General features: G+C 43.3%; 1 protein-coding gene across 7 annotated transcripts in view; it reads left to right on the forward strand.

Moving 5' to 3' along the window:
• fars2 (phenylalanyl-tRNA synthetase 2, mitochondrial) overlaps nucleotides 1–16,438 on the forward strand; it is a 577,514-nt gene that overhangs the window by 333,897 nt on the left and 227,179 nt on the right. For all 7 annotated transcript variants that reach the window (XR_015078551.1, XM_085989235.1, XM_085989234.1 and 4 more), the window contains one exon: nucleotides 2,409–2,569. Coding sequence is in view for 6 of the 7 variants with exons in the window: in XM_085989235.1 (XP_085845361.1) it covers nucleotides 2,409–2,569 (161 nt within the window). In the remaining variant the exon portion in view is untranslated. The remainder of the gene's footprint in view (nucleotides 1–2,408; nucleotides 2,570–16,438) is intronic.

Genomic DNA, 16,438 nt, shown 5'->3' on the forward strand with positions numbered 1-16,438 from the left:
GTGAATGAGCAGAATAATATTCATAGTCAATCTTACTGTACTTAGCTTAATTCTGTATCATTCCTCTTAAGGAAGACAGAAATAGAATTTCCCATGCTGTCCCTGTTAGTGGGCTAAATATCACTCTTTTGTTCAGTAGTTCTGCTGATCCTAACTGACTATCTTATGGAGGCATTGCTTCATCCCTGTCTTCTTCAGTAGATCATTTCAAAAACAGACCTAGGCCATGTTTGCCTGTTCTTTTGCTTCCTAGCTGGACAGGTAACTAACAGCTTGACCTCTGATCCCCTCCTAGCTCTCCATGTCGGGAGATTGGCCTGCAAGAGTGTTAGTTAAATTGGTCAAGTCCCCTCTGGATGGAGGTCCGTAGACACTACATCCCGCGGTTCTCAAATGAAGATTATCTGGACATAATAGGATAGCTTTTAACTTTCGGGCAGCGGACTGGGGGTGTGCATCAGCTGCCTGTCAACGTTCCTGCCAACGGAAAGCCCAAGCCATTTCAAGGGCCAGACCTCATGCCATGCGACTGGTGAGCTGAAACACCCTGAATGGGCATCCTGCTGCAGTTTGCCTGCTCCAGGCCTGCACAATATCAGGCAGTCTGGGCACCAAGCCGGCTGGCAAGTGCAGCAGAGCCATTTCATCTCTACTGCCCTAGTTCCGCATGGCGGAGGCGATTAAATACTACCCCAATGGAGTTGGATGGCTGCAGGAAGGTCTAGATGACTTTCAGTCTCGAGTTGAAGTGGTTTATCAGAGGCATCATTTTACAAACTGATTTTTCTGCCTCTAATACACATCTCCTGGCACTTCTGTTCAGTGAATTGAACCCCTTGAGAGCTAAATTTAACTTTGTAGCATTTCAATACAAATCATACCAAGATTCTTTTGTGGCGAAATAGTCAGAAATCTCAAAACATGACAGTAATGTTTTATATTATCTGGGCACAGCATCAAAATTTTATGTAACACTATTTTTCAAACTTATGTTTTGGAATACATTTTCTCAGAGTAAGATTACAAAACTAGCTTTCAAATTTACTCTCTACACTTTGGGCTGCCCTGGCAGTTGTGACGCAGATAATTTTGTGGCCTTGTTCCAAATCCTAATTCCCAAATTGGTGAAACAATTAAGTTTATCTAGTTTACAACACAATCGCTAAGGGTGACTGAGGTGTGTGAAACTTTTATTTTGAGCTCTGATGACCTTGTATTTAACTGGAATATTCCAGTCCAATAAAAGCATTGTAATGACTCAATGGGTAAGTGACATGGCACTGAATCTTACAGATCAGCAAGGTCCCGGGTCTGTGCTAATCAGCTAATCTCAGCTGTGGTGTTAACAAGAATGTTGTAATTGGCCTTAGCTTCCACAGGCCAGGGAGGGGAGAAATAAGCCAACATTTGTGTTCCTGCTCCTGATGCTATCCTCTGGAATTGTGCATATGTGAATATCAAGTATGGACATGGTTTGTGATGACCTCGCGATAGAAAAGTCTGCTAATGTTCACTCTATAGGCTCATGAGTGAAGTATATGTACTTGTATGAGGTAGCAGAGATCCAATCTTTACACACCATTGTATAACATTGGTCTATTTACTACTTTGATGCATGTTGAGAATCTAGCCTGAATTTAAATTCACACCCTGAGGTTGAAGGCAGTTCCAAACTCGGAGGCAAACCGTGGGATGCAGAAGTCAATTGTAGTGTCTCGACTGCTACCCCAGCTTAGATGAGCTAACTCAGCACAGATTGAAGAAGGGGTGTGGGGCCTTGTTGGAGTGTATGGCTCAGCTGCTCATTAACTAACCTCACTATGTCATTGGAACAACTTATTTTTGATGGGTTATGAGATATGATTTTTTTTCCTTTCTCTCCTCAGGTACAGTAACTAATTTTGTTAATTGCTAATACTAGTGCAAAACATTTCATGCAGAGAGATCATAATAAAGAATAATTGAAATAAAATACAGCTCTACTCACTGAAAACTATTTTTCAGATGGTTTTCTTTTTAAAAAAAAGTTTAAAACGCGTTGACTAAACCCAACTCTAAATCAAACAAAAAAATGCCAATTTGTGCCAAGTGATGTAAATCCTGTTGGGTTAAGCTGAACGCAGTAACAAATCCAAGTACAGTAAATGGTATCAGACCAGATGATAGAGCCACATTGTTATATCTGTGATAAATAATTAAAGCCTCTTGTCAAACATGTTTATGGTGCTGTGTGTAATGAAGACCGGTACAGATTATACTTTCTTCTGCCCTTTGCCTACTCGTGCTTTAGATCCACCATCTGATCGTTACTGGCAAGATTGTGCCTCATGCTTTTTTGAGTAGTCTGAAAGGTGACTGGATGTTTTGTTGTTAACTTTCACAAGGCCTTTGTTTCTTTCTGATTGCAGCTGGTGCTCAAGACAGGATTGGATATGCTTTTGGCCTGGGGCTAGAACGGCTGGCTATGATTTTGTATGGAATACCAGACATCCGCTTGTTCTGGAGCGAAGACGAACGATTCTCCAAACAGTTCCAGGTTACTCATATTGACCAGAAAGTCACATTTCAGGTTAAAAAAAAAAAGACACTATTTTAATTTGTATTTTTCTTTGTACTGTATTAGGTTAAATTGTGTGCACCGATTATATTTCTTCAGTTATTTTTTTTTTTCCCCAATCCTCAGCACATTTTTAACTTTTGTAATTTTAAAAATTTGTTCCCTGGATGTGGGTGACACCAGCAAGGCCACATTTGCTGCTCTTCCTTAGCTGCCTGGAGATAGTGTTGGTGGACCTTCTCCTGGAAGCACATCAGTCCTTGTGGTTGTAGTGTTTCCACAATAGTGTTAGGTAGGGAGTTCTAGGATATTGACCCAGCGACAATGAAACTATGACAGTGAAAGGCAACTTGCAGATCACTGCTAAAGCTGCTCTTTAACTGTCACTTAGACCAAGGAAGTATGAGAGCAAAATGCAGGCTGACTCAGTGGGGGCTCATTTTGACTTTGTGCGATATTGTAAAACAGATGACAGCGAGTCGGAAGCCCATTTTGCATCTCTCTCGATTTTTATTTCCATTGAAGTCATTGGAAATAAAACTCGGGAAATAAATATCGGGAGAGACGTAAAACGGGCTGCCGATCCGTAATCACCCGTTTTACACTATCGCATATATTTCTCCTTTTCATTGCCATTCCCAGCCAAGCAGGAAGGCAGGCAGTCATTGTGGTCTTAGGCTGCATCCATTAGGTGTATAAACAATTGCTGGAGGGCTTGATAACTGGCCGCAGTGATTCTGCCTCTGATTTTCTCACCCTCTGTGGGGCAGAACTTGACCTTTACTCAGTACCATCTTACAATTACATGGTTGAGAATGCAACACACTGAGTTGGTAAACCTGCAAGCTGCTACTCTATGGTGAAGCAAATTGGTGCTCCAACATGCCAGCCCACTCCAACCCTGTCCTCACCTTCATTCTAAAAGTTCACAAGGTTGCATATTTTCTTCTGGAATCTCAATGACCATTTTAGAAGTCATGGGGAAAAATAGCCCTGGAGAGGCATGGAGCTTTGCATTTTCCCAATTCAAGGGGATGCAATTAGTCTGTATAACTTGGTGTTGCTGGCTCCCCCTCCGCTCAATATCATACCAATGTAAAGCAGGTGGATGCAGTACCATAGAATAGTTTCAAACATTGTATCTTTCTGTTTCATTAAGTGTATAGTACAACAAACCACATCTCATGGACCATTGTTTACCTGAGCTAGCGAGTTTTATCTATTAAAAGCTAGTTCACCTTTCCCATCAATTGCAAAATGTTCCACATAATTAGAGTTCTGAGTCCTGATAATCCAAGTAAATAATTGAAGTCGTCCTTGTGTAACTTTGCAAAACCCATGTATACACAGATGATTAAACAGTGGGAAGCTAAGTGTATGGACATCAAAGTATTGGAAAAATTCTGCCTCATAAATTTAGTGTAGTCTGCCTAGATTGGCAGGGTAGATGTGAGAGTTGTTGTTAACTAAGGGCTCGATTTTCATTTGGCCATTGAGGCGGGATTGGAGGCATGTGGGGGGTTAAAATCGCGAAATCGGGGGGCACGAACCCATCCAGCCCCCAACCCGCCTCCATGCCAGTTTCAAAGGAGGCGGATACCCGACCTGTGCTGGGAACCGCCTCCCCGAGGCGGGAAGGGGATTAGTGCCAATTAACTGCCTGTTAACAGGTAGTTAACAGGCAGTTTTTAGCCTAATCCCTATTTTTACCCCTGAAGTGTGGGATTCCCGACGGCTCCAAACCACGCCAAGTTAGCAAGGCGGACCGTCGGGCTGAATGGCTTGGAGGGTTCGAGATGTCCGGTGTTCAGGTGAGTGATGTGTGCATGAGTGCAGAGGTAAGTGTGTGTAAAGTGTTTAAAGAAGTTTAATTACCTTTACTTACCTTTACAGCCTTCCTTCCTTCAGGTCTCGGGAGTCCTTCATCTCACCGGCACAGAAAGCAGAATGGCCATGAGCTGTCAAAAGTTGCAGCATTCAGCTTTCTGTTCTGGAGAGATTTCTAACTCTACCTGAGAGGAAGGAATTAACTTAGTTGTTAAGCCCGTGAATGATTGAGACACGGACCAGCAGGAGTGAAAACAAACAAGTCTTTACTGGTGGAAGTCAGTAGTGAAACTAAACAACAGAGGCTCTCTAGCGCCTTTTATACAGGGGTGGTCACTGCCGGTACTGCAGTCTGAGACCAGTTATTCTCTTAAAGGTACATACACAACAATTCCTCCCCTTTTAGATAACAGTACATAACATTCATTTAACAACTAAATGATAACGAATTACAATCACAATTACTGTTGCTAGATACATTGGTTAAGTTTAAGCAATTATAAGTTCAGTCTTTGAGGAGGCTTCCTGATTCTGTCTGGATAACGCCTCTTTGGGGTATCAGGTTCTTCTGGCAATGTTGCGTCGGGATCAATGTCTTTGTTTGGTTCATCTGCTTCCAATATTACCGGTTCTGCGGTAGCTGCAATTGGAACGTCAATTTCATTACCAGGTGTATCAGATCGTGGTGTGGAGTTGACGTTTTCCAGTGACTCTAGAATCTGGTCAGCATGGCGTCTTACAATGCTCTCCCCAATGTCCACGGTATACATGAGAGGTCCTTGTCGTGTACAAATCGTTCCTGGCTGCCATTTCTCAGTGCGGTAGTCCCGGGCCAAAACTGGTTGACCTATCTTAAAACTCCTGGTCGGCCTTTCATTCATATTCTGAAACTGCCTGTTCTCCACATCTCTTCGGACGTTTGGCTTAACCAAATCCAAGAGGCATCATAGTCTTCGATTGAAGAACATCATGGCTGGAGTTTGGTTGGTAACCGCATGTGTCGCATTCCGGTAGGCAAACAAGAAGTTGTCCACCTTGTGTTGGAGGGGTATATCTTCATTACACATTGCCTTGATAGCCTTCTTGAATGTTTGGACAAACCTCTCGGCCAATCCATTCGTGGCTGGATGATATGGGGCAGATGTGTAATGCTTAACGCCATTGTTCTTTAAGAACCTCCGGAACTCTTCAGACACAAACTGTGGTCCATTGTCAGAGCAAATCTGTTCAGGCAGCCCATTCCTGGCGAATATGGCTCGCAAAACTGTGGTAGTTTATTCCGTGGTGGTTGAGGACATTTTTATTACCTCTGGCCACTTTGTGCATCCACCGCAATTAAAAACATCGAGTCCATGAAGGGACCAGCAAAATCAATGTGCACCCGTTGCCATGGAGATGAGGGCCACTCCTTTGGATGCAGAGGAGCTTGTGGTGGGGCGTTTTGGACCTTCTGGCATCCTGCACAGCTCTTGGTCATCTCTTCGATTTCTCTGTCGATTCCCGGCCACCACACAAACGCTCTGGCTAAGTTCTTCATTTTTACCCCACCCAGATGACCCTCATGAAGCTCATTGAGTACTCTATCCGTCAACTTAGGTGGAATTACTACTCTGGATCCACACATCAAGGTTCCTCTGCACACTGACAGCTGTTCTCTTCTCGGCGAGAATGCTGGCAGCAGTGGTTCGCCATGTGCTGGCCATCCCTTCACCGTTAAATCATAGACCCGTGATAGTGTCGGGTCATTCCGTGTTTCCTTTTCTATGTTTGCATTCGTCACAGGGAGACATTCGACTATGGTCGAGTGGAATAACTCCATTGGATCCACTGCAAGGTCTTCTTCTTCCACCGTCGGCAACGGTAGGCGTGACAATCCATCAGCATTTCCATGCTGTTTAGTTCCTTTGTACTCGATGTCATATTGGTGTGCCCCTAGGAAAAGGGACCATCTCTGCAGCCGTTGTGCCGTCATTATCGGTACGCCCTTATGAGGGTTGAAAATGGAGACAAGAGGTTGATGATCGGTTAGTAGAGTAAATTTTTGACCGTGCAGATAGTGATTGAACTTCTTCACCCCCCATACTAGGCTGAGGGCCTCTCTGTCAATCTGGGCGTAGTTACGCTCGGCAGAAGTTAACGAGCGTGACGCAAAAGCTATCGGCCTCTCTAAACCATCAAGGAATTTATGTGACAGTACCGCCCCAATGCCGTAGGGAGACGCATCATACGCCAGCCTGATTGGCAGTGCTGGGTTGTAGTGAGCCAATACTTCCCTTGAAGTGATTAAGTCCTTACTCTTCTGAAAAGCACGCTTACAATCATCGTTCCATTTCCATGCTACCCCCGTTCGTAGCAGGGCGTTCAGTGGGTGCAGAATTGTCGACAAATTCGGCAAAAACTTATGATAGTAATTCACCAACCCGAGGAATGACCTCAGTTGCGACACATTTTCAGGTGCTGGGGCCTTAACAACCGCTTCAATTTTGTCAGGGGACTTATGTAACCCCTCTTCATCAATCACGTGGCCACAATACGATATCTGTTTCTTAAAAAATTCGCACTTGGGGCGGTTGGCTCGCAGCCCATGTTCCCGTAGTCTAGTGAGCACCTGTTCTAGGTTGTTAAGGTGTTCACTGTCATCTTCACCTGTTACAAGGATGTCGTCCAAGTAACACTGAGTCCCCGGAATCCCTTGCAGGACTTGTTCCATCGCTCTTTGCCATATCGCCGGAGCCGATGCTACTCCGAATACCAATCGATGATACTGGTAAAGACCTTTGTGAGTGTTTATCGTGAGATACTTCCTAGAGGACTCTTCAACCTCCATCTGCAAATATGCTTGTGCTAGGTCAATTTTTGTAAAACGCTTCCCTCCAGACAGTGAGGCGAAGATGTCTTCTATCCTTGGAAGAGGATATTGTACTGTGTGAAGGACAGGGTTCACCGTCACCTTGAAATCCCCACAGATGCGAATCTTCCTTGGCTCTCCGGACTTATTGCTTAACGTTTTCTTCATGACAGGAACGATGGGTGTCGCCCACTCGCTCCAGTCGACCTTAGACAACACGCCCGCCTTCTCCAGATTCTCCAGCTCTGCCTCGACGGCTGGGCGAATTGCATATGGTACCGGTCTTGCTTTGAAAAACTTGGGAACTGCATTCTCTTCTATTTTTATCGAGGCGGTTACGCCTTTAAGCGTGCCCAGTTCTTGTTGAAATACCTCTTTGGCGTTAGCTAAGATTGTTGACAATCGTCCAGGAGTGACGTCTTCATCTTTTTTACCGTCCACCATCATTGCATGAATGGAATGCCAATCTAAGTTTATCTTCCTGATCCATTCCCGTCCCAATAACGGTGGTCCACCATTTGGCAGTATGTAGAGATACAATTTCCGTATTTTCTTGCCATTGTATTCGACAGGCACCCTTATTTTTCCTCTGGGGTATACTTTTTGCCCCGTATACGTCGTCAAGACGATGGATGTCTCTCTCAAGGGTATGTGTGAAAATAGCCGCTCGTAGTCTCGTCGATTCATGACGGTTAGCGCTGATCCTGTATCCAATTCCATTTTAACTTGGGACCCTGCTATCGTGAGAGTGACCCAAGTGGTTCGGTGATCCTCTTTTGCGATTACATTGTGAAGTTTGAGACAGCTTAGTCTCCTGTTTCCGGATTCACTGTCACTCATCTGGTCTTCGGACTACTGTCCGTCATCTTTTGTACTTTCTTGTACGGTTCCTTAGTAGCCTTTTTGTTGTCGCTGGTCTTCTTCCCAGACCTGCAAACTCGTGCAATGTGTCCAATCTTCCCGCATTGTCTGCATATTTTGTCTTTGGACCAGCAGTCCTTCTGGTCATGGTTAGTTCTGCCGCAGCGATAACATTTTGCAAATCCCCGTGTCATTTCGTGGGTGCCGTATTCCTGTGGTTTTTGTTGAATTTCTGCAGCTCCCCTGGCTGCTGCTTCATACGATACTGCCACGCTGAAAGCCTTATCTAGCGTCAGCTCTTTCTCTGAGAGTAACTTCTTCTGTGTTCCTTCACTCAGGAGTCCACAGACAAATTTGTCCCGTAGGGTATCTGCCAGTCCTGCTCCGAACTGGCAGTGCTTTGATAGCTTGCGTAGTTCCGTAAGATACTCAGCATTGCTCTCATCTTTGTGCTGAGTTCTCCTGTGGAATTTAAATCTTTCTGCTATCAACAGCGGTGCAGGGTTTAAGTGTTCCTGTAGGACAGCAACAATTTCGTTAAAACTCTTCGCCTTCGGTTTGGCTGGAGTAATCAGGTCCCGCAATAGGCCGTACGTTCTAGCGCCCATTAAGTTTAGCAATATCGATGCCTTTTTCCCCTCCGCTATTTCGTTTGCCTCGAAATATACCTCGACTCTTTCCACATACGTGGTCCAGTCCTCTAATGTATTACCAAAAGCAGTGATACAGCCAGTCTTCGGCATCTTGCAAATCTAAAATGGCGCCTCCCGCGCTTTGCCTTCTTCCCCGATTTAACAAAATGGCGCCTCCCGCGCTTTGTCTTCTTCCCCGCTGTTGTTAGCGCTGCTTCCCACGGTTTCTTGCGCGTTAAATATTGATTCTTTTTCTTTTATTATTTTCCCGTCGTGGAGCGGACCCTCTGGGACACTTCCCTCCCTCTTCTTAGGTCCGAACGCTGCCCGGCTTCGAAGCACCAGCCGTGCCCTGTGTGCTCCACCCTCTCTCTCTCTCTTTGCTTCCCGACTCGCTGCCCGGCCCCGTTGAAAAGCCACCCGATCGAGCTTCAGCCCGCCGCAGCCCAGGAAGGATCAGAGCACTACCTGCCACCAGCCCGATTAGCTGGGAAACCACAGACCGAGGAACCCAGCCTGGCTCTGGACAGTCTCTCCTGCAAGTTTTTAAACCGATGATTGACGGTCGACGCCCGTTTCTCGAGTTTCAATGGACTCTTTTTTTTTCTTTCTTCTGGCTCCGACCTTCAACAACGTCGTCTGAGGTGCTGCCGAGTTGCAGGTAAGTTCGTTTCTTACTCGTCGTCAGTGTTAAGTCCGTGAATGATTGAGACACGGACCAGCATTGGTGAAAACAAACAAGTCTTTACTGGTGGAAGTCAGTAGTGAAACTAAACAACAGAGGCTCTCTAGCGCCTTTTATGCAGGGGTGGTCACTGCCGGTACTGCAGTCTGAGACCAGTTATTCTCTTAAAGGTACATACACAACATTAGTGTACAGATTGTCAGTGTTTGACAGCTTCAAAGAGCTGTCAAACGCTGATATTTCATCTGTCAAAAGCTCTTGACAGATGAAATGTCAATCCCTGACATCACCTGTTGCTGGGTGGCCCTTAATTGGCCTGCTGAGCCCGCTGGGTGGGCTCAACAAGGTCAATCAAGGGAAAATCGAGTGGGTTGGCCACAACTCAATGGAGGCGGGACTACAACCCCAAAAGTTGCAGTCCCGCCTCCTACATGCCTCCAGTATCAAAATCCAGCCCTAAGAATCTAGTGTGTCAGTTCTGCAATACAGGGGCAATTTTCAGAACTTTGCACTCCCAGAAAGGAGCCTAGCCTGCTGTATTTTCACATATAAGAAATTCAGGTGTGCACCAACACTCCCTCAAAGCTGTGCGGACCTGCTTTTCCAATGCGCGAAACTTTGAATGGGCCGTGCAGCCCATTAAAGGGACTGCGCACCCAAATTTAAAATTAGGAGGAACATTGGTGTGCACGGCTCATGATCTTTCAACCATTTAAATTAATTGTTGGTAAGTTATATGCAGCACTGTCCAGATTTCCATTATTCACCTCCAGTGAATGAAACACTGCTGTCTTACTTGTTTCATTGCTTGATATTTATTACATTACAGTTTCTACTGGTGGTTCCAAATTCTTCGGAGTCTTTTTATAATGCAATCATCATAGTTATAAATTAGAATCTGTGGACAACAAGCATAAGTCTGTGGAGAATTAAAGAAGGAATTGTTTTGTAGGCCTTAAAACAAAATTCTTGGTGAAATATGACCAGGACTCCAGCTGCCTATTTCCTTTGTGAATTGTCATACATGCAAAGTGAGCAGGAAATTGGATTTGCACGCCTCACCAAAAATCCATCAAACAGATGGTTTCTTGAAAGCTACTAAATGACTGCTCAAAAACAATATAGTCAGAAAGATTCATTATATATATTACAGCTGTGGGTTTTCCTTGTGCTTGGTTGGTTGCTGCCGACCTTTGATCCTAGTAACAAATAAGTTTGTCAATTTCAAATTAAGTGAAAACAGTTGTTGATAAAAATCCATGTTATTGCTAAAAGCTGATGTGAAAATGATTAACTTTGAAGTTTCAGCTACATTAGATAACCATTTATTGAATTTAAATGAAGCTTCATTCTGACAGTACTTCACATATTAGCTGGAGTGGGGAGGGCTGGACTACTGATTAAATGATGGCAAAAAAAGCTTTTCTTGGAGATGGTTTCTCTAGGTGGCAACTGGAATCTGTGTGACAGGGAGGGTATATTTCAGGAACTCAATATGGAAAGTGGAAGTAGTTTAAATTATCTGAAAAGTGTGTTACTGTAACCAAGGTTAGAAGTTTCAACGTTACCTGCCCATCTGGCTTCACCCATTAGAAGCAAGAAGTTCATAAATATTCATTTCTCTCTGCAAATCATTGAGTGGTGCAATACTACCATTTTCATGAAATTTAGTTCTAATGCTCAAATTTAATGACCGTTTGTGCAGTCTGAGACATAAGGTACCAGCATTCACTAATATCTGAGATCAAATTTAGCTTCATATAGGTACCCAGCTGAGCTAACTACGCATTAAGTGACCCACTGAAAATGTTTGTAGCCCAACACGTAAGTGTCCATTTGGTCTTTCTGTTGTCTTCGCTACTTGTGACATTAGTGTTGAAATCAAACAGCATATTTGTTGTAACAATAATGATGTTGAAAATGTCTAATTTAGCAGGCCTTAAATTTTGAAATTTAGTGGTTCAACTAGTATTTTGGTAGCCTGATACTACAAGAATATTGCAAATTTTCAATCATATTTATTATTTTAGCCTTTAAAACTGAACAGGTTACTGTAATTAAAGCTCGCTGTGAAAGCTTAGCAAATGTATGAGTTAATTGGTACTTTTTTATTGTTAGCTCTTTTACGTAAGTTGCTTTATTTGATGGCCTTTTTCACATCAGCTAAATGTGGGTGGCTTCAAGAGCAAGGAAAAAAGATGAGAGAAACTTGTGGACATCTCTAGTATTTTTGCAGAGTTTGCTTTTGTAGTAGGTGTCGTCGATCACATATAATTCACTTTCTTCTAGATGAATACTGCTGAGAAGCAGTAAGCACTGAGAAAATATGCAGAAAATAGAAGGCTGTAGCTTTTTTAAGAGCATGCTACTCCTGATGCTCAACACAAGAAATGTATGCTTCAGTTAAATGGAGACCCGCTGCTTTAAAATCCAGGTTCAGCTTGTGGAAATGCTGAGATAGATTTGTGGAATCTCTCCATTTATACTGGGTCCACTCAGCCAGACCTGTTCATGTGTAAATTTTGCATTTTTATTTTCAATCTTTAACTTTAGCATCCACGTGGAACAGTTTAAAAAATGACAGCAGGGGAACACTGGATGGTGACGGACTGTAGTGGCTGTAACAAGTAGTGCAGAGTGGGAATGTTCTTTTAGAATGGGGGATTCAGCAATGACCTCAGTGACAATTTATGGTGGTACGTAATCAAATCAAAGTTAGACTTCACAATACCGCTGATTTAACATTTCTGATTGAGCTGAGTCCCTTCTACACGCCCGAGGTTGTATCCAGGCTGATGTTGGAGACAAACCCCCTCCCAATCACCCATTGCATTAGACTACACCTGGACGCCATTACTTGAGTGCTTGTCTAGACAGTAATCAAGAATCGCAAGAGAGTTAAACTGCCAGTTGGTGGCTAGTGGTGGGTGGGGGGGTTGATAGTTGTGCGTAATTGAAAAGGGACAACACACTTGAGATCACACACTCCATGATTTTTACAAATAAAGGAAAAACAAATCAAGTATGTTTTTGGTAGTTTACTGAGGTCATTTCTGAGAAAGTGTCTGTGACTCTTTGAAATATAATTGAACAGAAAGGCAATTTAAAAGGCTGGAGTGGTGTAAATTGATCCCTTTCACATTCACAGAAAGTCTCAATCAGAGCTTTTATGCAGTCTTTGAGGTGAATAGCTTAGATGCACTTAAGGAGAAGCTGGATAAACACATGAAGGAGAAAGGAATCAATGGTTCTGTTGATAGGGTTAGGTGAAGAGGGGTGGGAGTAGGCTTGTGTGGAGCATAAACATAGGCATGGACCAGTTGGGTTGAATGGCCTGTTTCTATGCTGTACATTCTATGTAATCAAACTTACTATTCCTCCTCCTACATTCCTACGGCAGTGTAAACCAAAAGAAAAAAGTCAGAAAAAAGCTTTAAGTAAATTTTGCATGATTACCGTAACTTTTTAATTTTAAAGTGACATTTACACATACTTGTATGCATGAATTGCTTCTTAGCACATTTGCGCTTACTAAAATAATTTCCAGAATCATCTTTTTTAAACTAGCAGCTTGGCTTTGAGAAAGGAAACAAAGCTTTCTGTGCATTGTTTTCTGCCTTTCCAAGTTCTAATGATTTACATTTTATTCTCCTGAAGTTGAGGGATATCAGTTTTGAGGAATGGGACGCTAAGATCAGATGAGTATATCTTCCCCTGTTCTTCTAACCCTACTGCACCAGAGTGAACTTTTCAATTTCTCACACCAGTTGTCCCTGAGACTCTTAAGAACATAAGAAGTAAGAGCAGAAGTAGGCCATACGGCCCCTCGGGCCTGCTCCACCATTCAATAGGATCATGGCTGATCCGAATCTAGACTCACGTCCACTTCCCTGCCCTCTCCCCGTAACCCCTAATTCCCTTATCGGCTAGGAAACTGTCTATCTCCGATTTAAATTTATTTAATGTTGCAGCTTCCACAGCTCTCTGGGGTAGCAAATTCCATAGATTTACTACCCTCTGAGTGAAGAAGTGTCTCCTCATCTCAGTTTTGAAAGGGCAGCCCCTTATTCTAAGATTATGCCCCCTAGTTCTAGTCTCACCCATCAGTGGAAACATCCTCACCGCATCCACCCGATCAAGCTCCCTCACAATCTTATATGTTTCGATAAGATCGCCTCTCATTCTTCTGAACTCCAATGAGTAGAGGCCCAACCTACTCAACCTTTCCTCATACGTCAACCCCCTCATCTCCGGAATCAACCGAGTGAACCTTCTCTGAACTGCCTCGAGAGCAAGTATATCTTTTCTTAAATATGGAAACCAAAACTGCACGCAGTATCCCAGGTGTGGCCTCACCAATACCTTGTATAACTGCAGCAAGACTTCCCTGTTTTTATACTCCATTCCCCTTACAATAAAAGCCAAGATTCCATTGGCCTTCCTGATCACCTGCATACTAACTTTTTGTGTTTCATGCACCAGGACCCCCAGATCCCTTTGTACTGTAGCACTTTGCAGTTTCTCTCCATTTAGATAATAACTTGCTCTTTGATTTTTTCTGCCAAAATGCATAACCTCACACTTTCCAATATTATATTTCATCTGCCAAATCTCTGCCCACTCACTTAGCCTGTCTATGTCCTTTTGCAGGTTTTTTATGTCCTCCTCACTCACGGCTTTCCCTCCCATCTTTGTATCGTTGGCAAACTTGGATATGCTTCACTCGGTCCCTTCCTCCAAATCGTTAATATAGATTGTAAAGAGTTGGGGTCCCAGCACTGACCCCTGTGGAACACCACTAGTTACTGATTGCCAGCCCGAGAACGAACCATTTATCCCAACTCTCTTTTTTCTGTTAGATAGCCAATCTTCCACCCATGCCAGTATATTACCCCCAATCCCGTGATTTTTTATCTTGATCAGTAATCTTTTGTGTGGAACCTTGTCAAATGCCTTTTGGAAGTCCAAATACACTACATCCACTGGTTCCCCTTTATCCACCCTGCATGTTACGTCCTCAAAGAATTCGAGCAAATTTGTCAAACATGACTTCCCCTTCATAAAACCATGCTGACTCTGTCCTATTAAATTATGTTTATCCAAATGCTCTGTTACTGTTTCCTTAATAATGGACTCCAACATTTTGCCAACCACAGATGTTAGGCTAACTGGTCTATAGTTTCCAGCTTTTTGTCTACTTCCCTTCTTAAATAAGGGTGTTACATTAGCAGTTTTCCAATCTGCCAGGACCTTTCCTGAGTCCAGGGAGTTTTGGAAAATAATCACCAATGCATCCACAATCCCTACCACCACTTCTCTCAAGACCCTAGGATGTAGGCCATCAGGTCCGCGGGATTTATCCGCCTTAAGTCCCATTATTTTACCGAGAACCATTTCCTTAGTGATTTTAATCGTGTTTAGCTCCTCCCCCCCCCCCCCCCCATTGCCCCCTGTTTGTCCAGTGTTGGGATATTTTTAGTGTCCTCTACTGTAAAGACTGATACAAAATATTTGTTCAGCGTCTTTGCCATCTCCATGTTCCCCACCACTAGTTTCCCGGTCTCATCCTCTAAGGGACCAACGTTCACTTTAGCCACCCTTTTTCTTTTTATATAGCTGTAGAAACTCTTGCTATCTGTTTTTATATTTTTTGCTAGTTTACTTTCATAATCTATCTTCCCTTTCTTAATTAATCTTTTAGTTATTGTTTGCTGGCTTTTAAATGCTTCCCAATCTTCTATCCTCCCACTAGATTTGGCTACTTTATATGCCCTTGTTTTCAGTCGGATACTATCCTTTATTACTTTACTAAGCCACGGATGGCTGTCTTTTCTTTTACTCCCCTTTTTCCTCAGTGGAATATATTTATATTGAAAGATGTGAAATATCTCCTTGAATGTAGACCACTGCTCTTGTACCGTCTTACACTTTAATCTTTTTTCCCAGTCCACTTTAGTCAATTCTACTCTCATACCTTCATAGTCTCCTTTATGTAAGCTCAGTACGCTGGTTTGAGATGCAACTCTCTCACCCTCAAACTGAATTTGGAATTCAACCATATTATGGTCACTCATTCCAAGGGGATCCTTTACTAGGACATTTTTTATTAATCCTGTCTCATTACACAGGACCAGATCTAAGATTGCCTGCCCCCTGGTTGGTTTAGGAACCCGTCCCTAATACACTCTATGAACTCTTCCTCAAGGCTGCCATGCCCAATTTGATTAGTCCAGTCAATATGAAAGTTAAAATCCCCCATGATTATAGCTGTTCCCTTATTACAAGCCCCAACTATTTCCTGATATATACTCTGACCAACAGAGTTGCAACTGTTAGGAGGCCTATAGACTACGCCCACTAGTGACTTTTTCCCCTTATTATTCCTTATCTCCACCCAAACTGTTTCACTATCCTGATCCTTTGACCCAATATCATTTCTGACTATTGCAGTGATTTCATCCTTGATTAACATAGCAACCCCACCTCCCTTTCCTTCCTGTCTGTCCTTCCTAATTGTCAAATACCCTTGTATGTTTAGTTCCCAGTCATGATCATCTTGCAGCCATGTTTCTGTAATGGCCACCAGATCATACCCATGTGCAGTTATTTGTACCGTCAACTCGTCTATTTTGTTACGAATGCTGCGTGCATTCAGACAAAGAACTTTCAAATGTGTTTTCTGACAATTTATTCCTGCTTTTACCCCTTTTACTACTTTACCTTTCTCATTATACATTCTGTCCCTTCCTGACACGCTCTGGTTTTTAATTTCCCCACTGCTACCTTGCTCTATTGCCTTCTCCGCTGTCATTTTTATTTTTCGCTCTCTTAAAATCTCCCCCCCACTAATTAGTTTAAAGCCCTCTCTACAGCCCTAGTTATTCGATTCACCAGGATTCTAGTCCCAGCACTGGCCAAGTGAAGTCCGTCCCAACGGAACAGCTCTCTCCCGTCCCAGTACTGATGCCAGTGTCCCAAGAAGCAAAACCCATTTCTCCCACACCAGTCTTTGAGCCACGCATTTAACT

Source organism: Somniosus microcephalus, chromosome 5 (assembly GCF_052327205.1).
Source record: "Somniosus microcephalus isolate GS21.2 chromosome 5, FLI_Smic_1.0, whole genome shotgun sequence".
Taxonomy (NCBI): Eukaryota; Metazoa; Chordata; class Chondrichthyes; order Squaliformes; family Somniosidae; genus Somniosus; species Somniosus microcephalus.